Source organism: Pelodiscus sinensis, chromosome 3, assembly GCF_052426305.1.
Source record: "Pelodiscus sinensis isolate ZL-2025 chromosome 3, ASM5242630v1, whole genome shotgun sequence".
Classification (NCBI taxonomy): domain Eukaryota; kingdom Metazoa; phylum Chordata; order Testudines; family Trionychidae; genus Pelodiscus; species Pelodiscus sinensis.
The window spans coordinates 41,524,042-41,548,124 of NC_143054.1; the positions used below are offsets into that span (position 1 = coordinate 41,524,042).

The following is a 24,083-nucleotide window of genomic DNA, read 5'->3' on the forward strand; positions in this document are numbered from 1 at the left end:
ACTTGCCCCACTCCCATCCTGAGCCAAGCACAGCTGAGAAAAATCAGAGAATCTTGCACGAAGACTAAACTTTATTTCTATAGATATGACAGCAGAAACACAAGACTAGTGTGTTTGAAATTAAATATTACATGTGGCATTAGCACTAGCTTGACACTGTTTTCATGTTAATTCTTTCCTACTAACATTGTTATGAAAGCCACATTTTAAATGATGATATTGAAGGACATTGTGTCTAGAACATATAGCAGAGGATGCAATATAATTACCATTCTTGTGGTGCAAAAGGCATATAAAATCGTTGCAGGAAAAGAAGAGTTGCAGTGAGTGAGATGAAAGAGAGAAAATTGTAAGGTGGGGAAAATAACTGAAAAAAATCTGTTAAACATGTGGGTAGGGTTGGGTGTATAATTATTTGGGGAACATTTTATCTAGTAGCTCCAGTCATGAGCCAAGAGGATACCAATGTGCTAGGTGTTGCACAAACACTGAATAAAAAGATACCTCAAGTTCAAGGAAATCATAAGAAACCATAGTTATAACCTTTTAGGTTTTGTTCCTTTCTTTACAGGTTTTCAAGTTATTACTTTTATGTTTGTTTATTAACTTGATTATTTTTACCATTAACAAAAAAAGAAAAGATAATTCAATAATGTTCACCAAAAATCTGTCAGGCTGAAGATTAAAAATAACTCTAAAGACTGCATGACATTATAATCCAGGCTTTGCCTAACAGAGAACCACATTATTGATTTAACAAGAGACTGAAGATATGCCTACATTGTAATTAAAATCTCATGCTTGTCCCATGCCAGCTTACTGAGGCTCCTGAGACTCAGGCTAAGGAGCTGTTTACCTGTGGTGTAGACATTCAGTCTTAGGTTGCAGCCTGAAATCTTGGACTCTCCTACCTCACAGGGTCCTAAAGCCCAGGTTCCCATGCAACTCAAATGTGTACACCAGTGGTTCTCCACGAGGCATACAGATATCCTTGGGGGTATGCAAATGTCTTCCAGTGTGTACATCAGTTCAGGCAGATATTTGCGTAGTTTTGCAACAGACTACATAAAATGCACAATTGAATTCAGTACATCCAAAAATTCCACAGTCAATGACTGGTTTATACTGTCGTGTATTCTATACACTGAAATGTAAGTACAACACTGATGTTCCAAGCAGTTTATCAATTTACCAATTATATGGTAAAATGAGAAAGTAAGCCATTTTCAGTAAACGTGTAACGTGCCACTTTTCTAATTTTATGTTTTATTTTGTAAGCAAATAGTTTTTAAATGAAGTGAAACCTGGGGATACACAAGACAAATTTGCTTCCTGAAAAGGATATGTCTGAAAAGGTTGAGAGCCACTGGTCTACATTACAACTAAGTGGCCCCTGAGCCCAAATCCTTCTAGCCTGAATTAGCTGCAGGTTTTGAAATGCAGTATAGATGTACCCTGAGGACTGCAGCTCATTGCATGGAATAAAAACTGTATTCACCTTGCTCTTTAGCATGTGCATGCAGTTTAAGTATATACACATCATTTCAATACAAGAAAAAAGTCAGTTGGCTCAAGGTAGAATATGGCAGGCTGGTAGCTATTGTTTTCATACACTAAACCTTTGTTCAGTATTAAGGATGAAAGGCCATTCTTGTCATATCTGGAAGGTATTTGACATTCATCATAATTTTTCCTTGACATTCACATGTGGTTTCTATTCAGAAACTGGCATTGCAAAAATAGCTGAGTGAGATTCATGCTCTCTCAGGTTATCCATATCAGAATTCCCCAGTTTCCAAAGAGATATTCCATTCAATAGTTAACTCAGAATCTCTAATCTGAAACTTCTGATCTGTTCTTTGTTTGTTGTATCACCAAAAGTAAAATATCCCCTGTTTAGTATTAACTGGTACTTAATTCTATTGATCATTCTGAGTTTGACTAGATCCAGTTTACTTTGCTATTGGGTCCACAATACTAATGCAAATAGTAAAAAAAATGTACTACAAGTTTTCAGGAGATATAAATGAATACATAAGGCATATGATTACTGAATGAGAAAGGAACATTTTACATGGTCACTTTCCAGAGCAGAACTGCACTTGAAATATTTCACTTTGACGTCTTGTATTTAATGTAAAAAATCCCAGTTTCAGGTAATTTTTTCTTTCATTGTGCAATTTAGGTGTACTTAACCATAAATGATAGTCTCAACTCATTAAAGCAAAATCCTTTATACACATTTAGAAATCTCAATTTGGAAAAGCTGGCCTCACACATGTTTAGTAATACCATTAAAATGTAATAATTGTAATAATTAATTTCTATTCAAGCAGTAATACTATATCATGGTGTAAAAAGTTTGTTTCATTATCTTTGGTTTCTTTGGGGAAGGAATTTTCTGTTTTGTTAGTTATTGAAGCAAAGCAATAAACATTCCACCAAATCTGTATATACAGTAGATATGAATGTATATCTCTGATAATCTTCCACTTAAAAATGTACTACAAACTTCTCCATGACATCGTGTGGCAGGGTGCTGCTGAAAAACACCTAATCAAACCCTGCCAGATCATCCCCTATCAAGGGAGCTATATTCAGGCTGGTTGGAAAGCTGTGTGTCTGCCTGGCAATTAAACCAGAAAGGGTATGTCTACACTACCCTGCTAGTTCAAACTAGCGGGGGTAATGTAGTCATCCGCAATTGCAAATGAAGCCCGGGATTTGAATTTCCCGGGCTTCATTTGCATGAAGCCGGCCGGCGCCATTTTTAAATGCCAGCTAGTTCGAACCCCGTGCCACGCGGCTACACGCGGCACGGAGTAGCTAGTTCGGATTAGGCTTCCTAATCCAAACTAGCTGTACTCCTCATTCCACGCGGCACAGGGTTCGAACTAGCTGGCATTTAAAAATGGCGCCGTCCGGCTTCATGCAAATGAAGCCCGGGAAATTCAAATCCCGGGCTTCATTTACAATTGCGGATGACTACATTACCCCCCACTAGTTTGAACTAGCGGGGTAGTGTAGACATACCCAAAGGGGAAGGAGCCAGAGGAGAGAGAGAACTGGAAGTCCTTGTCCTCTAGCTGATTACTGATCCAGCCTGTGGTAAGTATGAAAGCTGTAAAGATTGTTTACGGTTGGACACTGGCATAGGAAAATGCTTAAAGACTTAAGGATACAGGTGTTGAACAGAGCTGAAGTCTCTCTAGCTTAATTTGGAAGAACAAGTAGGCCCTGAGGAAGAGAGGCTGACCATGCACCCTATAAATTGCAATCTCCCCAAACTGTACAGTATCAGACACTGTAAATATTTAAAAACCTTCTTTGTAATGTTTGTAAATTAACAAACGTATATTTCCAATGCTGCCTGCATTGGTACTTCTGTTTCTAGGTTCAAAGGAAACAAGAAATAACAAGACTTGCAAAATAAGTCATTTTTAACATCAGAGAAGTTTGGATTAGGTTAGGATTTTAGGACAAATTAAGATTGGAGTTTTTATTCTGAGTCTTGTTATGATTTTTGTTTCTGGTTTCCAGTAAAGATAGGCCAAATCAAAACAGTAGAGCTGACCTCAATTTGGGAAATGAAAAGCTTGTTCCTCTTTTGAATGTGTGTGAATCCATAAGATTTTCTCTTTCATGGTTTAAATGTTCATATGATATTTTGAGGTACATATGGGCCTGTCTGTAATCACAAAATTGGCATTTTGGGACACAGGTACTTCAAAGATACAATGCTAGTGTAAAAACAGATTCTCTGTGGCTTTGAAAAAGTCACTGGTGTACTTTTGCCTCAGTTTCCTCACATCATTTAAAGTAGGATAATACTACTATTATATCTCAAAACACAGTGGAAGGATTATTTAAGCAATTAACAGCCATTGTATATTCTGAAGTTAGTGAACAGAAGTGTTAAGCATTATTGTACATCACCACTGTTCCCAATAATCACTCCGATTATGTTGCAAGTTTCAGTCAAATCTCCAGCCAGTAAATTTTTTCCCTTTATTTTTCACAGCCATTTAATTTTACTGGTGGACCTTCTTTCACTTATTCATTTGGGGATGTTCACAATAGGAATAATACGTCGCAATCACTATTTACTTTGGTACCTGGTATTTTGGTACAATTATAACTTTATTGCCATATCAGGAAAACCAAGTACACACTATTTTCCAAATGCAGATCTCTGCACAGCTCTGCACAGCAAAATCTGAACATGGTAAGGCAAATCACCAGCCTGCTGTGCAGACATTTTTTTAAAAGGGTAGCTGTCAAAGAATGTGTTATTTAAATTCAATTTAGCATTCTTTCAGAATCAAGGAAGCAATCAATAGATTCTGTGTGCTAACTAAACAGTAATGCCATGGGCCAAGGTGTTTATTGAACATTACTGTGGGAACTGTTCATTAATGAGGTTATTCAGAGCTAATGTAAACTACAGTACAATTCTTATTAGTGGAACCATTCAAAGAATGGCAGCTATCCAATAAAGCTTTCAGTGGAGTTTTTGTTTGTTTGTTTTTGTCCATCTCCCCATCCGTTTATATATCTTGCTGAGCACATATATAAAAACAGAACAGTATAAAGTTTTAGTGGCATATGTCTATCCTTTGAGTATAATCAGCATGATGATAAGAACAGGGCTCACACTTTAATTTACATTTTTAAATTTTCTTTTTTTTTATTATAAAATGTATTGTTTTGGAATGATGGGATCAACTTGATTGCTGGGAATGATTTTTTTCCCCCAATAAGCGGACTTCCCTGAAAAATGAAAATGTATTGGACTATTAAAAAAAACACCCAATGAATCATTGTTCCATATATATGAGAGCTGGAAACAACATATTATTAGAAAAGCACAAAGAGTTCTAAAACCAAAATGTTTCACTCAGAGAAATGTTGGTGGCTACAGTTACAATCATTATTGTAATATGTCAATTAAGGATTCAGCTGTATGTTGTAGAATCCAAATCCAGTGTGTTTTTGAGCACCCTCAGTTTCCATTGACATAAATAGTCATAGCAATATATTTGACCTACCATGTGTAACATCATTACTGAACCACACATCAGAACTGGAATCAGAACTCAGCTAAAGCTCTATCAGAAAAAAAAACTTTTTTCATATTTACAAAGTCTACCTACAATAGTTCATCTTAAGAATTTTTCAGTTGCCTTAGAGGGAGCATTCCCACAGTAGCTCTTCATGCACATATGTCTTCAACCATATCCATACACTTTAGCTATTCATGCAACTTCCTCTGCCTATAGATAGAGAATGGAGAGAGAGAAAGTTAATTTATTTTGGTTTTATTTTTCATTACTATTTTTTTTATTTGGTAAACTCAGTGGCACTATGATAGCAAGGCAATGTAATAGATAATGACAAGATTGCCCATATCAAGTGATGATGGCGAGGACTATTTGTATTTCTGTAGAACCTATGAGCCTCCGTCATGGATCAGCACCCTATAGTGCTGGACATTGTACAAATAAAGAAAAGGATGGCTCCTGCTCTGAAGAGCTATATTTAGTGTTTACTTAATTATTTCTGATTTCCCTAGGAAAAAATAATCAGAATCTGGAAAATACAGTACGCTGTCAACTGCAGCGACTAAAAGCTAAATCCTCTTTATATAATCTACAGTACAAAAAAGAAAGCCTGGGCAGGCCTCCTCATACTAACTGAACAGACTGATATGATCTCTGTTGTAATGAGTTGTTTTCTTAAATTTGCTTCCTAGTATTATGTGAAGAAACTGGGCTAACTCTATACATATTTTAAAACAATGTGGGAAGTTGGGAAACATTATGAATCCTCAGCATTAGCTATCTTGGATAGAAATGTAATTATGATATATAGGTAAGCTTTTGGTTAATATATTAAAACTTTTGTTTGCATGCTTTGTACCAAAAAAAACAAAACACCCGAAACAACAACAAAAAAAGTGTCTTTTATGTTATTTCAAATGAAGTGGAATATTAGGTCATGATGCTCCCTAAGGATGTCCACTGACTCCTCTATTCTTGCCAGTTTGTCCTGTAGTATGATGGATCTGAATTAAGCCTTTATACTTTTTTTGGCACAGTTGGTGGTAAATTAGCAGGTGCAAAAGAAGAATTAATGTTCTGTGAATTAAGCATCAATTTACTGCTGCTGTAGATCTCATTCCATACTCGGAACACATTTGATGTGAATAGATGACTAATCTAGGCAAGAAGTACTTTTTCTGACTTATGAGGGACAATATATTGTGCTAGCTTATTGCTACCATTACTATCATTAAGAATTTTTGTAATCTTGCCCTACATTTTTATGCACAAAGCTAGCAGTAAATATATGATTTGGGGATGAAATATTGAAAAGGAAAGTCATTTCCAAAGTACTTTAATGCTAAAATATTCTGCTTATTTAAATATTTATTCAGTAATCATTCATTATTTCTCCTACTACTGGAGTGCAGAGATCACACTTTGGATCACCCATTTTTAAAGAGCATGCTCCTCCTGGGAGGAGGGCAGATGGATATCTTTTCTGTGGAGATGCACTTGTGATGAGTATTTCATGCAGCACGATATCCCAAACAGGGCTTCCATTTCTCCTACTAATTTTAGTCCAATGAGTTTTGTGCAGGCCTGGAGAATGAGCACACCTCAATCACCTGCTGCTGGTGTGGATCTGGCATGAGCTTTTGTTGCTGTGAACCACATGTACGGAAACCTAAAACAGATCCCTTTGTTGAATGAGGATCTCATTCTGTATTTTGTTTGTTTGTTTTGGTTCAACATGCACAATATAAATTTGCTGTTTAGCACATACCCACCCTGAAAACCACTGGTGTTCTTCCTCTATCATCATAATAAGACCCAACACAGTATTTCCATGGCAAGACTCTGCAAGACTCATTGGAATGGTTCTGGTGAGACAATTATGTCAAATACAGTAATATGGACTTAAGTAGTTTGCAGGATTTAATATCCCAAAGTACCAACAAATACAGATGCACACTAAACATGTCTAGTAACATGGCCTTAGCTCTATTTTTCCTCTGCCAAGGATACCAACCTTCTGTGATCCTCTTACTAAACTACTCTGCCCAATCCTTGCTCCTTATACAACAAACTTAGATACCAAACTTCAGCAACTGATGATGTTAAGAAGAGGTAGTTAGGGTAGGTATGTGTGCAGAAGTACAGCTCAATTAGCAGAGTTAAAATTTGGGGTTCATGGTATACGGTAGGCGTAATCATAAGCAGGATATCTATTGAGGGAAAATAGAGAGTATTTGCTGATGGGAGGATGTTCATTTCTTATTTTTGTGGTTCTTTATCAACTATGTTCTGTGAAGTGCAAGCATAACAGTTTCACAACAACATTTTTTTTTTATTAATACTTATGTGTAGGCCAAGGAAGAGCTGGAATTTATATCTGAATCTAGGTCTGGATTTGGGTTACGGATCAGAGATAGGGGGTTGCATAATAAGCATGGAAACCCTGTGAGCTGTTTTCATGACTGTTTAGTACTAGTTTATGGTAGATATCCGAGAAGAATGGCAATTCCCACAGTTTTGCAGCTGCATCCAATTTGGAACAGGAAAACCAAATGGCTAAGTTTTGATCCTCACTTGAAAACTGTAAGAGGCCCATCTTTACTATAATACTTGAAGTCTAAAATAAAATACTTGAAAATCAAAATAATATTTCTTGAGCTGCCAAGACTTGCATTTAAAATGTACGAATTTTTGCACCTGAAGATTTGATGACATCACTAACATCTAAAATATTAGCAGAGAGTATCAAGAGTATTGTCATTTAAGTACTTGGGATTTTTCCCTCTCTAAAAAGACCAATTCCAAACATTGAACTTGTATCTTGGCAAATATAGCAGGAACTAATTTTCATAGAAACATAGAATACTAGAACTGGAAGGACTTTGGTCTAGTCCCCTGCCCTCACAACAGGACCAAGCACCATCTAGACCATCCCTGAGAGATGTGATGGAGATTCCACAACCTCCCTATGCAATTTATTCCAGTGTTTACACCTTGACCGTTAGGAAGTTTTCCCTAATGTCCAACCTAAACCTTCCTTGCTGCAGCTTAAGCCCATTCCATCTTGCCTATCATCAGAGGCCAAGGAGAACAATTTTTCTCCCTCCCCCTTGTAACACCATTTAGATACTTGAAAACTGCTAGCATATCCCCTCTCAGTCTTCTCCTTTCCAAATTAAGCAAGCCCAATTCTTTCAGTCTTCCCTCATATTTCATGTTCTCTAGACTTTTAATAATTCTTGTTGCTCTTCTCTGGACCTTCTCTAATTTCTCCACATCTTTTTTGAAGTGTGGTGCCCAGAACTGGATACACTACTCCAATTGAGGCCTAATCAGTACAGAGTAGAAGAATGACTTCTTGTGTCTTGCTTACAACACTCCTGTTAATGCATCCCGGAATCTTGTTTTCAAATATTATGGATTTTCAAAAATTAAGGATTAAATTACAATTTATTTATAGGTCTCAAGTCTAGACATATAGTCTCATTGATCTGGAATCTGAAAGCTTTAAAATACTAAATATCTCCAGGAAATGTATCATGGTCAACAATAAAGTCTCTATTATCTAATTAATGAATCAACTACTTAACGCTGCATCTGTTATTCTGACACATTCGCAACCTAAAAGACTTGTAGCAGGCAGTAGGAAACAAATAGCTAGATTGAGCGCTCAGTAGCTATCCTAGTGGCTGTGGTGTTTAGTGATCTCTCAGTAGTTTTAAAGGTACTTTATTCAGTGAGCAGTTCCAAATGGATCTGTGTCACAGGATCCCACCTAGACACTCTGTCCGGGAAGATTAGCCCTTAACAGCACCACCCCACATCTCCCGCACCCCAAGCCAAAACTTAATAACATTTTTTTAAAATCAACTTTAATATAACAGAATTAAAAATACTTATAACCATCCTAATAACTATGCTTACTAACAATGTTTAATTTAATTCATTTTTGAGTTGCCAAGCTGTTGCATGGACTTACTCGAATCCTCTGGGATATCTGCACCACGGATGTTAGCAGGTGACAAATCCACTTCTTCTGGCTCTTACCTGTCTGAAATCCTCTGAGGAAAAACAATAGACTCTGTGTCTCTTGTCTCCATTGCTCCTAGATTGTGAGACGGTGTCATCTGTTCCTCTCTAGTCACTAATCCAAATTGGATTGACAACCTCGTAAGACTGTAGAACCCCCTTTTGCAATATCACTGCTTTTTAGAGACCATTGTGTCTTACCCTGGAGATGAACAGTTTCAGGTTTGTGAAATAGTGGGAAGTGTTAGGATATAGATATTCAGGCCTCCTTGTAAAGGCCTATACTTCAAGAATTTAGGTGTAATTTTATCACTTGACTAATTATAGATGTATAAAAACAAAGAATCAAAATCACAGTCTGCCTGCCTATGGGTCTTTGCTCCCTGGCAGTGAGAGACCTTTTTATCAAGTGAAGGTTGATGGTTAAGCACCAGGCACAGCCATAAGCTTGGAAATGTATGGTCATGTCCTCTCACATCCCAAATCAATCACAGGAAAATAAGATAATTTTTGGCTGTTAGAATGGCAGTCCAATCTATCACCTCCAAAAAAATGGAAGGGCCTAAAAAAATTAAAGAAAACAGGTTGATAGCTTTCTGTCTGGAAAGATCCAATTGATAGTTTGGAAATCCTCATTTCTTTACTGTTTTGTTATTGTTTTCCTTCCTTTCCCTTCTTTCTATTTTTATCTGTATGGTCTCTGTCTGGTTCTTTGTTTCTATCTACTATATAATTAATGTTGCTTGGTGTAAACCAATTCATGTGGGGAGATATAATTGGCTAGATAATTATGTTACTATATGTTAGGATTTGTTAGCTAAATTTTAGTAACGTGTTTGGTTAAGGTATAAGTGAATATATTAATATATAAATTAGGGGCAAGCAGGAAGTAAGTGGAGAACAAGAAAAAAAAAAAGGTAAGTTAACTAGATTCATGTTTTCTAGAAACTAGCCCCAAAAACCAGTGAATAGTTTGCATTTCTGGACTTGGGTATTGCTATTCTCTGTTCATCTGAGGAGGATTAGGAAAGTGAGATGTGAAGAGATAAGACTTGTAACATCTCCCAAGACTCCAGATTTTTCTATTTTTTTCCTGTCTTCTCTCTCTCTCTCCATTTCTCCATGTCTGCTAGTTCCAAGCGTCTATGACATTAATTTCGAACTATTCAGGCAGTTGTGTTTTCAGAATACCTGCAGAGTATAGCCTATGCTTCATTGATATCTTTCTGTAATTTATGCTAAATACAGATAAGAGTCTTTAACTCTACATCCTTTTTCAATGGACACTTTATTCCTTGACATTATTTTCCATCAGCCCATTGGATCGAGGATAATAATGGTGATTAGAAGTTACATACACAAACCAGTACTTCACTACAAACTATTTTACTTTTGATAAATTGTGGCTCAGTAATTGGTATTATTATGGCAGGTTTACAAGAGCTAGAAAAACTTGTATTTGATGTTCATGATCACCTGTTCAGCTGCAGTAACTTTCAGCAAGGCTGTCTAAAGGAAGTGAGAATAGTAAACTAGGACATGCCCATCATTTTTTCAGCCAGCATAAATAAATCTGTGCCTACTTCGCTGGAGAGTGGCATGTTACATTTGCCACAAACATCGGCTCTTTGGCAATGTCTACATTACCAGGTTATTTTGAAATAAGTTATTTCGAAATAATAACTCCCAAAAAAACTATTTCAAAATAATACCAGTCCCACTACCAATCCCCATTGAAATAGCACAGATCTATACTAAAATTGTGCATTCACACTCATTGGAGCCTGAATCACATTTAAGGCCCCGTGGAAGTACTCTGGGCAGGGCATCAGGACAGCAGTTACTTGCTGTAGCTTGAAGTTGCAGTTCAAGGACCAGAGACACTTGAGGTGTTCCCTTGCCATGTCATCCTGTGGTCGTCTTAGACTGTGGTTCTCATAGGGTCATGCCTGCAATTGGTCCAGTGCTGTGCTTGCAGCTGGTCCAGCTGTGAAGAAAAGCAAGAAAGGCAGTCATCCCAGGAGACGCTGTGCTGAAGCCTAACCTTAATCTCTGGGCCAACACTGAAGGTTTCGGGTTGGATGATGATGCTGTGCTTTGAGGAAGGCTACCTATGGCTTACACAGTGGACACTGTTCTGCAGCAGTGTGGATGCTCCAGAGGAGCCTTACTACCCCCACCTCCCAGGGATAAGCAGACATGAGAAGGCACTAGCTAACACAGGAGCTTGTGGGTGGGAGGGGGAAATAAGGAGGCTAGGATTCCCTCTGTCCTGTGCACATGCTGGGTCCTGCAGTGATGGTGTCACATCTATCCTTGCCCACTAGAGGATGGGGGGAGGGTCTTGGAGGTGTGTGAGTGGCACAGTCTGCTTTCCACAGAGAGAGCTACAGGGGTCCACTTCTCTTCCTTCCATGGCAGGCTCCCCGGCAGGGGATCAGTGTCCTCTGCATTGTTGTACTTGACTGGGAGAGGATGCTGCCTGAGTGTGCGGGCATGACCCTAGGCCACGTGCAGTACTGCTGTGTGTTTCCAAAACCCCAGCCTCCTTAGTGGTGGCTAGTGGTAGAGTCGGGAGTTAGACAGGCCTGTCCAGGACCCTTGTAAGAGCAGGTTCCTGTGTGGCAGCCTCATGGGGTGCTCTGAACCATGTACACCAGATGTTGTGCGATCCCCAGGGCAAGAAGGCCAAGCAGCCTCTTGCAGCCCGCTTGCAGCCTCATGCAAGGAGCATGCAGCCTCTTGCAGCCCGCTGCCTCCCTGACATGTGTATATGGAAAAGTAATGGAACTCACCTGAAGTGCCTTCCCTGGCCTCATGCAAGCCCTAGGAGACATCCTGGGCTGGGAGGAAATCAGCTCCAGTGTGGTGACCACCTCCTGGCTGGTGGGCATCATGTCTAGGCTAGACGTCTCCTCCTCCTCCTTGTTCTGGTCCATAGCCCCACCCTCCTGGAGGCTGAGGACAGGTGTCTCCAGGCTGGAGTCTACAACGAAGTGAGGGAAGAGACTGACTCCCTTCCCAGGATGACATCCATCTGGGAGTAGAAGCTCCCGCTCAGGAACTTTGTTCCATGGCCTTGGCATAAGCCTGGTGCAGTTCTTTTATTTTCATGTGCACCTGGTCCAGTGTGTGTGTATGGTTGTGGCCATCTGGCTGTAGATGTCTGCATTCCTGTGCCTGGTACGAAAATCCTGGAGAATCAATTCCTCATCCAAGACCTCTATGAGATCCAGAATCTCTGCATCAGTCCTAGATGGGGCCCTCTGAGGTGACTCCCCATGTGCTTGCAGCCTTTGGTTGCACAGAAGGATCACTGGGTCTTCTATGGCAGCAGGGAAGGAAGAGCAGGGTACTACTGTGTGGTATAGTTTGAGCAGAGCCTATGTTGTGCCACAAGTCCTTTCCCTTCTGCCTGCAGCATGAATGGGTGCAGGGGAAGGGAAACTGTGCAAACCAATTATTTTGAAATAAGCACAATTGCACTGTTTACATTCACCCTGTTTCAAAATAGCAATTTTGAAATAGGTGTTATTCCTCATGAAATGAGGGTTTATTATTTCTAAATAAGATGCCCATATTTCAAAATAATTTCAAAATAACGTGCTTGCTGTGTGGATGCTCACCTTGTTATTTCGAAATAATTCTATAGTGTAGACTTTCACTTTCATTGGCCTGTATTTTTGGCAGCTGCAACAAGCCTTAACAACAGATTCCTCAGTGTTGCTGTTCACTTGATGCCAATATAAAGAATCTCTGGCCCCTCTCTTAATTTTTTCAACACCGCAGCCATTAGGACACACATCAAGTATAAAAGAAACACTTGGTATCAGCTATCTCTCCAAAAACCTTTCCCTTTCTATGTAGTGTAAAATATCTCCTTTTTACCTATCTAATTCTTCTGGTCTATACATAAATGAAAGTCTCTTTTTCCTACAATAGCCAATAAGTGCCACTTCCTTGGTTCTTCTACTGGTTCTACAATTCCCAGAAGAATTACTATATCCAGCTCCTCTTTTGGCCTCTCTCCTAGGGCGAGGGGAATTTTAAGGTAGTTGGGTGCTTTCAACCTCTTTTGTGTTCTGTTTAGAACTTTCTATCCTAAGGAAGACTTCCTCAATTATTTTGGTTCCCTGCCCCTCCAAAGAGTGCACCCTGTTGATGTGACCAGAGACTTGAAACCCTGTAATGCAATAGCAGGTTCTCTTTTCCTAACACTATTATACATTGTATCTTCATTGATACAAATGGTATCTTTCCCAGTAAGTTATTTATTCAGACCTTTAGTTCAAATACACCATTAGCGTATGGAACTAAGCTTATGTTGTAAGCCTTTATTTTTCACTGTTTACCCTCCAGGACTTGGGCCTTTTCTTTTAATATTAGAAACACTGTTCCTGGAAACACATCTGCTTGTGCTCCAATTTTCAGGTTCAAAGGAATAAATGTTGCATTTGCTTTCACATTGTTAGTCTAATAATCTTGGGCTGCAATATTACCCATTGCTCTGGTGATCTGGTGAAGCATTCATCTGTACTGGGGATCTGGGTTTTTTGGTTTGGTTTAGTTTGGTGGGGTTTTGTTTGTTTGTTTGTTTGTTTGTTTTGTCTAAGTACACGCTTTGTTGGTGCTTGCAAACTCTTGAAAAGTGATGAACTTAGTTTTGGTATCTTTTCCCATATGCCAGGAACTGTCTTGGCTTGTGTTGGTTCCCACCAAGTGTTCACTACCAAGTGCTGTGGTGTGTTGGTGGTGGTGCTATGGTTGTTTTGTTTGTTTGTTTTTCCAGAATTCCAACTCAGCTCTGTATTCCTTTCTGCCTCAGGTTTCTTTTCTTGTAGGATTTTGGATTCTCAGTCATGGCACTGTCTGCCTTCTATAAGATTTATTCAGTACTTGGTGACTTCCACATGAAAACATTGTATTTATTTTGTCAGGGAGTAGTTTTGTGTCTTCCAATGAATTGTCTAGAGAATTTTTCTTCTAAATCCCAGTTGGTCTAGTTTCTTATCAGGGTTTCAGTTACTTGCCTTTTTACACTTTCTCTTTTTTTTTTCAGGACTAGCTCTTCAGCCTTAGACAGTCAAAAGTTCTTCTACCGTTTTCCCTTCTCTTTGAACATATTGCTTGAAAACATCTCTCTCATACATTTCATTTTTATATTGAGTGTCATACTTGAAAATTTCTGTAATACAGTTTCACGGACACCTTGCTCTGCCTAAATTACTTGTTAACCACATCAAGTGTATCAGAACCTCCTTTTGTTAGAAATAAGGCTACCTTCTGACAGGATAAAGTCCTGTTTTAACCTTTTCCAGTTTTTTTTCATTCAGTGTCCATTTGAAAATGGTTTTTTCAGTGTCCATATGTGCACTGGAGACACTGGACAGCTGATATTTTTCCACAGATGGTGTAATAATATGAATTACTAAATAGCTTTGCAAAATAATACATTAAAAGCTGACAGTGCAGGAAACTTGGATGTAAACATAGCAGATCTTATCTTCCCTGAATTCACTAATCCGTGAGCCCATAAGTCCAGTGACTAACTGGTTTGTAACAATTCTGAGATCCAGGCCTGTGTAATCAGTACAGTCAGTACACTTGAACAGGGCACTCAATTTTGTGTGGCCCCCAACCACTGGAAAAAACCCACAAGTATTGCAGCCACAGTGCCAGATGGCAATAACTTTCACTTAAATTTGGTCTTATGTCCTTCCATCATGATGGGCACTTCAGTGAGTGGTAAGTATGTCAGGAAAGCTCACATGTAAGGGGCTGTCAGGATAAGTGGGACCTGATGGAGGGCTTGGGGGCTATATGTGGAGTGGCTATTACATTTGTGGGTCACTGTTTGGTGGTGGAGTGAACGTGGTCATCTACGACCCCTACAGATGGTGTCTTCTATTGCAAGATTCAATATATATGGAATAAGGAAAATAGTTAGTGAGAAGGAAAGGAAGATGAAAACTAAAATCTATACCTTATAATCCTCATATTCCTCATGTCTATATATGATTGCGATCTTGCATTTCAAGCATGCCATGTACAGTATCAGGGGAAAGGTTATGGTCTTGTGAAAGTCGCTGTTCTATCTATGATTTGCGCACATGAAAGTATGAGATTGTTATTAGTAAAACATGCTGAAAGTTGGGGAATTGGTCAGACATTTACTCCCCAGAGGCAAGAGTAAGGAAAATAACCAATGCTTGAATGGGTATCAAACAACAGCCATTGTCCAGAAAGGAAGATACAATGTGATTATTCACCTGCATAAGATCACACCAGGGGAATTATTCAACCTTGCCTGGAGGCTCAATAATGCCAACCCGGCATACTTGGACTTGTGTTTTCAAACTAGATGGAGTAAGGATATAAAACAGAACATAATTCTGCCCATCTACCTTTCTCCTGGCCCCACCTATGCTTCAGTCAACAAGGACGTGGAGAAGACTGAAGATTGAACAGTGAAGACTGGCTGAGATTTAAGGGAAAAATGTGTATATTAAGGATGGCAATATGTATGGACTATGTAGTAGGGTGAGAAAAACTGCTTAATCTAGATGTTGCCTAGGCTAATAGGATTGCACGTTTAGACTGTTTCCTTTTATTTTCTTTTTGGTAACTGTTCTGACTTTTTTTTATGTATCACTTATAGTTTCTTAAAATTGATCTTCTGTAGTCAATAAACTTGGTTTACTGTTTATCCTTACCACTGAATTTGCTGGAAGTATTTTTAAAATTTGCTGAGGTTTTAGACAGGGTGATGTATATTCACTTTCTAATGATAAAATAAAGGACTAAAAATGAATTTGCACAGTTCATCTTGGGCAATGCAAGACAGTATATTTCTGATGTGCAATACTGGAAGCTGGAGGAATTTGGCTGGTTCCTTTCTCTTAAAGTGAGCTACGAGTGGATCCGGGAGCATTCATACAATCTAGGTGTGTGTGGGACTCCTGATGTGGTTGTGGTGAGGGTTAACAGTGCCTGGAAGGGTTTGCTTCTTGTCACTAGCAAAGCACTGATAGAGACAGGTCAGAATGGAGAGTTAGGAGGCACGTAACTCCCACTATCCCAGGCTGCACTCTGGGGATCCTGTGTGCAAGGCTGGGTAAATATGGGCAGTGAGGCTTTCAAGGTGTGTGTGTTGGGGGGGGGGGGGGGCAGATATCCATAGTTCACAGGACCTCTAAATTCTCTCCTTTGGGCCTGTTGAGATCTATGTGGCAGTACTGATGCAAGAATATGAAACTCCAGAAGCAATATATTTAGAAAAATTAACCTAGCTTAACATTCTTAGCAATAGCTTACAGTTATTATGGGCTAATGATGCTATCCTTACTCAGACTATGGCAGAATCAGACCCCCTACAGATGACGTCTTCTGTAGCAAGATTCAATATATATATATGGAATGAGGAAAAATAATTAGCGAGAAGGAAAGGAAGATGAAATCTGAACCTGTTTATGCATCATTTCTATATTTAGTTAAAATAGCTCTTTGCAAATTCTAATCCTTTTTACATAAATGATTTATAAACTATTTCAAGATTTTGCAGGCAAAAATTCAACATTTTTCCCTGCCCACCCTCTTTTCACACTTGGGGTGTGTCTAAACTACATGCCTCCGTCGACGGAGGCATGTAGATTAGCCAGATCGGCAGAGGGAAATGAAGCCGCGATTAAAATAATCTCGGCTTCATTTAAATTTAAATGGCTGCCCCGCTCTGCCGATCAGCTGTTTGTCGGCAGATCGGGGCAGTCTGGACGCGACGCGCCAACAAATAAGCCTTTCTTGATCGGCACAGGTATGCCTCGTGAAACCAGGTTTACCTGTGCCGATCAAGAAAGGCTTCTTTGTCGGCGCGTCGCATCCAGACTGCCCCGATCTGCCGACAAACAGCTGATCGGCAGAGCGGGGCAGCCATTTAAATTTAAATGAAGCCGCGATTATTTTAATCACGGCTTCATTTCCCTCTGCCGATCTGGCTAATCTACATGCCTCCATCGACGGAGGCATGTAGTTTAGACGTACCCTTACAGTGCTTCTCTTTCACACACACACATATAAGCACGCACACACACATACACATTCAACTAGCTTTTCTACTTTTGTGACATATTTTACATTTCACTTTGAACATTTATAAAGTTATATGTACAAACAGATTACAAAGCCATAGGAGTTAATTTTGTTGCATATCTTTTTACATGTAAAAAAAGTACAAGTGGTAAGTGGTGTTAATGCTGAATCTCAGGCATAAGAATCTACGTGCTTGGGTTAATATTTATGCAGCTAAAATATTCTGGACACTTTACACGTGGAAGCTAGAGGAAGGGAGCTAAAGAGTAATTTTCCTTTTCCTTTTAGCCTAAAAGGAACAAGACTGTCTTTTCTGGTGGCTGAGGGGGGAAAAAGAGTTCTGCAATATTACGAGGTACATTCAGGAAACTGTTTTCACTGCACAACAAGAACTTTATTGAATTTAAAAACCTACAGCCCATACTGAATATAACCCATATGCCAGTAGATGGTGCTGTTTTCATTAATTAGATCCCTACCTAATACTGGGCTGGATCATCTGTAGGAATAAATTATTGTTCCTTAGCTTCTAATAAAACTACTCTGATTTACTCGTCTCAATGTGGCACATTATATTAAGGTTAAGATGGGTTACCATAAAATAGTACAAAAAATGTGTACATAAATGACTATGATCTATTTGAAGATTATGCATTCAGAAACTATACAAAAAGTTTTTCTAAGCAGTATAAAACTTGATTGTGACACAACCTTAAAACATTTATGAGCACAGAGGCTGGAAGTACCAAACACCATTATGCAAAACTTTAGATATTTTTACTTACTTAAGATTTTCATGTCCTCTGGTGATTCAAAGTCAAAAGTAACAGTAGTTTTTTACTGATTCTATGTTACTCTAAGACATTTACACATAGTTTTATAGATTTAACTGGAAATCATTGCAAATTCCTTAATAAACTGAAATAATAACTTAGGTTTTGTTAAGCTACAGCAAGAAGAAAAGTGCAGAGTGCCTTTCATTCTTATTTGTGTGGTGATACCCAGTACAGTAAAATATTCAAAACCACTGCACAATCAAATAATGTTCTAGTAATGCAAAAAAGGCGCATACACAATAGCAAGTTTAGAAGAAGTACAATTAAAAGATTTCAAGTTCAATATACATAATTTCAGGAGTAGATCTATTATGAACATAAGCTTTGATGTATTCTAATATACATTTTTTAATACTCTATTAGCAAGAACCTTATATCAAATTGAATATTTCAGTCTTCCAAAAAATTAAGATGAGTACAAAGGTTTACTTTAGCGTACATGGTTTTGACAGAACCTACAGCCTTGTGAATTGCTACCAATGCCTGACCTGAAAATAAGAATAATATATTAGTACTTAACATCATTCCAGATAAACTATATTTTTTTAATGTCAACCACCCAATATTTAAGAGAAATAAGTAAATTATAATTATTTTGAGTTAAACCCTGCTGTGTAGATGCACCCTACTGCGATTTAACTCTAATTTACCCCTAAATGTCTTCTAAGAGCCCAGTAGTCAGTGGAAGTGTAGGTAATGCTGCTAGACAATATTGACCTCCCGTGGTTCAGTAAATTCCCTGATTTAGCACTGGTCAGGTCCCAAGGGTGCCGTACTAGAGAGATTCAACCTGTATTAGGAAATATGTTATTTTTGAAAGAAAATATGAAAATTGTTGTTTTCAAACCACTGATAGGGCCAATCCATTTGGAAATTGCTACATAAATTTATTTTCTAATCTATTATTTTCCAAATTATGAAAACTTTAGAGATACTTAAGCTTTTTACAATATATTAAATTGTTTGATTTCAGAATATTTGTAGAAAGGGTCAGTTCTTCACATCAAAGTTTGAAATATTAAAGTTCTTAGTCACTGAGCATTTGAGGTTCTTTTCATATTAGTACTGCATGTTCCAACACAAAAACCCTAAGCAATGAAATATTGTATTACTTTGTGAAGAAGAGTTAGATTGAACAAAAATTACTCTATTCTCAAAGTCAGTCCTCCATGAAATTGCTTTAACTTTAGGAGAAAAAGAGAAAGAAGGTATTTGATTCTTAGGACAAAGCTCTAAATATTACGAATATATATGGTCAGAGTGAAATACATATATTCTGAGATACTTAAGGAAGAAATGAAGTTTCTAATTATTGATGATTCCCCAGAGAAAATGTATCTTCTTTCTAGTAACACACCCAACACATACCTTTAGAAATCATGTTTAAGTACTACTTCAGATCATTTTTAGCACTGTATAAGATTCCGTCTCATGGGAGAAAAAGGGAATAAAACGCTATTTACACAGTTTGTGTTTAAATTTATCCTGGATTGAAATATATCAAACAATATTTTATTTTGTATAAAGAATCCTTTCTTCACCAAAAACACATATAGAAAATAAAATAAAAAATAAAGACACCTAGGAACTTAAACAGAAGATACATATGAACTTAGAGAATGCAACAAATGGGGGGGGGGGGGCATTAAGTATATTAGTCATAGTAGCAATTAATAAAGTGCTGTAATTTATTCATTCCCATCACAATGCAGAGTAACAATTTAAAATATTAATGTTAGAAGTCTTCCATTTTAGCTTTAGTATTGACATATCCTCTGTCTCCATGAATATTGCCTAGAAAATTTTAGCCTCTTTCCACTAATAAACATTCATTTAACTGAAAGAACAATCATTATCATTGGGCCACACAAAATACACTAGAAATAGTTGAGCCAGATTTGAGAAAATGGGAGCAAATGGGAGGAAAAAAATCTTTTTTCAAATGATACATGTATAATCCACTAGTATTAAATATTGAACAACTGCACATTTATCATACTGCTCATTTTAGCAGATTACATCATACACTACATTTAGCATACTTCTAGGGTAGCTATGGTAACTGTTCTTGCTTAAACATCGTTTGGGTATACAACTTCATTCTAAATTAGCTGAGAATGATGGAGAATCCTCTGAAGCTCTAGATATAATTTCTCACAAAACTACTTTTTCATATATTGGTGAACAGAGAGAATTTTCTTCAAGTTAATTCTGCTTGTATTGTGTTTGTATTGCTGGTTTAGAAAGAGTGAAAATGAGTGTCACATTTCTGGCATCTATTCTGCAGGAAGGGAGTGTAATTTCTTTTTTTTTAAAACAAGATCTGTGTTACAAATTAGCTTTCTCACTGTAGAGGGAAACTAAAGGATCTAGAATGGCCTACATTATTGTTTTCTCATCAGATAGTTTAGTGTAATAAATAGATCTGAATCAGGGAAACCAGATCCATCAAGAGATTCCTCTTAACAAGATATAATTACTGCTGGCTAGGTTTCTATTACTCTATTCAGCTCTTGCTCACAAGGCGATCTCATGGGTTTATCTATGATAAACAGGCTTTGAGGAGCGGGGGGTAGGGAGTTGGGGGCTGGAAGGAATTATGGACACATTTTCAAATGGTGCTAGACCATTTTCATATAGGAAAATGTGATCTTTGTGTGTGTACTCACTACAGAAGCACTATAGTTTGAGAGAATGAATGTTCAATAGTCCAATTCTTATCTATTAGTCAGTTGTGCATTAAATTAACTAGTTTTCATGTGCTTCTGAAGGATTTCAGGTAAACCTTCATATTCTGGTTTTGAAATTCTAGGTCTTAAAAGATGAATTGGGAACAGTAAAAACCTAAAAAAAATCTGTTTATAAATTTAAGCAGAAGAGAGGCAGTAACCCTTTAGACGTGCCACAAACTCTATTTGTAATTGCATAGTATATTTTCTGCAATTATAATACTTTTTATTACTCCTGAAACATTTGCATTTGTTTTTTTCTTAAGAACAAGAAGCACACACATTAACCATCATAAACTCTCTCCACATAGACAAAATTTGACCCTGGGCAGCTACACGTCAGAGAAATGCCAATGCAACAGCCGTGAACTGTTCTGCAATGAATTAATTGCCACAAATTACAATTTGTTCCATAAACAAAATAAGAACCGCCTTTCACTTTCTAGGAAACTTATTTTATCATTATTAATAAAAAGGCTCATAAGTTATCACAACACAGAATAAAGCAGTACTTAGGAGCCACATGGACGTTGAGCAGGGAAGAGAAAAGGGAATAGTCAAAATTGCATTTTGTTACTAAACAGTTATTTGGATACCAATTTGCCTGTGAAGTTACTTCATATTATGCTTGTTGAGTAAAAGGCACAAGACAGAAGTCTGAGATGTGAAATAAAACTTTCTTGTCCCACGGACATAGGCAATTAATCAACAAAATTTGTTTAAGCAACAAGGAGTCCTGTGGCACTTTATAGACTAACAGATGTATTAGAGCATAAGCTTTCATGGACAAGGACCCACTTCGTCAGATGCATGTAGTAGAAATTTCCATATGCAGGCCACAATAAGGCTAGAGACAACAAGGTTAATTCAGTCAGGAGGCGGGGGCGCAGGGCCCACTTCTAGCAGCTGATCTGGAGGTGTGAACACCAAGAGAGGAGAAACTGCTTTTGTAGTTAGCTAGCCATTCACAGTCTTTGTTTAATCCTAAACTGATGGTGTCAAATTTGCAGATGAACTGTAGCTCAGCAGTTTCTCTTTGAAACAAAATTTGTTTGTTCATTGAACAAAATAAGGCCAGGATTCTAAGCTCTTAGCCCCAACTCACCTGAATGGAACTATGTCTGATTTACACTGGTGAAAGTATGTAAGGATCATTTGAATATCACTCAAGGTCAATGGGAGAAACTCTGGCCCTTTTTAAGTCAAAAAGCAAAACTCCCATTAACTTAACAGATCCAGGATTTCTTCTACTGTATCTTTGTTATTTGGATATCATAATGTAAAGAACTAGTTTTGGTGTAATCGTTGGAGACAGTCTGATTCTGAGAGCTCAGAGTAACAGTCCTCTACTAATGAGATTACTATGGGGGAAGGGTTGACGAAGCTGGGTTTGAAGGATGGATAGATAAAGCTCAAATCATAATGGTTTCATTTCTGGATGGTTGAGAAGCCTGAAGAGAGAGAACAAAGTGCTCAAGATAACACACCCAAAGAAAACACAATCATAAAATGCCCTAAAGAAATACCACCAAACAAGAAAAAAAGAGAAAATGGGATGATTGTCCCTCCTTTGGACTTACCAGATTGATGGTGCTTCCGTTCCACTGATTTCTAAAAAATCGTATCCTTCCTCTAACTGGAAATCTGTAAAGACCAACGCAATGGTATCTCCTGGTTCCGCCAAAATGGTCCATGTGCAGTCTGCATTATTTTCATATTCTGAAGGGAAATGAGGGCTTGAAATTGTTCCACTTGTCCCACGCAGAGTTCCTCCGCAAGCACCTTCAGCTGATGAATACAACAACAATTTCTAATGAAGTGAGAATATTTTAGCAAACAAAACAGCAATAATTTTAATTACCATGAAAAATGGATCACTGGTGCATACACACTGGACAAATGTACCACTTTTAGGAAAATGTAAAAAAACCCCACCCTTATATATAGTTGCAAAGAAACACCTGTGATCCAGATTCTCTGACCCAGTCTGTCCCCACTGAGTCTTTTCAGGTTAGAGATAGCTCTGGCATAGTTGGATTCAGGATGAGCGTACAGGCAGCATAACATTCAGGATATTTGTCAGAGGCACAGAGAAGGAAAGAGGCAAAGCACACTATACTCCTTCTGTGCTTTGGTGGTGGAGAGTCCCTTAACACCAAAGTCAATAGTGAGGCAAAGAATCACAGAAGCATAGCTGACTCTGACAGCTCTGCTTCTAATTTATTCAGCAGCAGCAGAGTACAACAGAGACCCTGGTCTGTGGATATCTGTATTAGTCATTTGGGCAAAAGTTTTAAGAATTATCTTCACAGATTTCAAAGCTGTCAGATGTTTCCATAGAGTTTATGCAATATTTCTTCATAGTTCTTCATAGTAGCAAGTACCACGGGCTTTATTACTACCTTTTATATGTCCACAAAATGCTGGTTTCTCATTTGTAGTCATGGAGCCAAACTACAGGAATTCTACTGCAAGGTGGATTTGAGTTCATGAGTATGACTCGGTTTTGCCTCCCCAGACTACTATATTTCAATGCCATTCAAACTCCTACTTGAGCTTTTAATAGAGACGGACAAACTATTCTGGATAATTAAAAACAAAATTCTTTGCTCAACACTTGAAGTATATCAAACCCAACTGTTGGCCACTCAAAAACATTAGTACATTTTCTTCCACTCCCTAACCCCTCCCAAATTGCCATGTACCTCTTTGCTTCCTTATTTCATCTGTAACTACAAACAGAAATGCAAAAGTAAAGATTGCAGATTTGTGCCTTCCCCCAAACCCAGGAATTAATAGCAAATGTGTGAGATAATAACCAACTTCTAGTCTGTATATATTGTTCCATCACACTCATAACTGTAGAGTTGATCAATACAGTAGAAATCACTTTTAAAGAGACTTCCTAAACTGGCTTGCATGCTGCAATTTTTTGTGTGTGCTTTGCATGTACTAGACAGTAGCTTGCATTTTTCTTACATTATCTTGCTTAATGAGCTAACCACACATTTTTGTGCTCTAACTCTTGAATATTATTCTGTATGAAAGTAAGGTGTTTACAATTCTTCCTTCATAAAATTTCTTTGAAAACTTTAAAGGTATTCTGACTAAAGTTAGATTAGGATTAGGTAGAGAAATATATAATTACAAACACGTTACCCATGTAGCTTGTTTGTATGAAAAATAAAAAACTCAGTAAATAGCCCTCAGTGATTAGTATTATGGCTGCATAGCTACAGTAATAATACATAAAGGCTGCGTCTAGACTGCCAAGTTTTTCCGCAAAAGCAAACGCTCTTGGACAAAAACTTGCCAGCTGTCTACACTGACCGCTTGATTTTGCG

The 24,083-nt window shown here is 37.9% G+C and overlaps 1 protein-coding gene across 1 annotated transcript in view; it reads right to left on the reverse strand.

Moving 5' to 3' along the window:
• The window catches only part of CSMD1 (CUB and Sushi multiple domains 1), a 1,868,278-nt gene that overhangs the window by 948,868 nt on the left and 895,327 nt on the right, over positions 1-24,083 (reverse strand). The window contains exon 5 of the mRNA XM_006137767.5: positions 22,320-22,527. Within this exon, the coding sequence (XP_006137829.3) occupies positions 22,320-22,527 (208 nt within the window). The remainder of the gene's footprint in view (positions 1-22,319; positions 22,528-24,083) is intronic.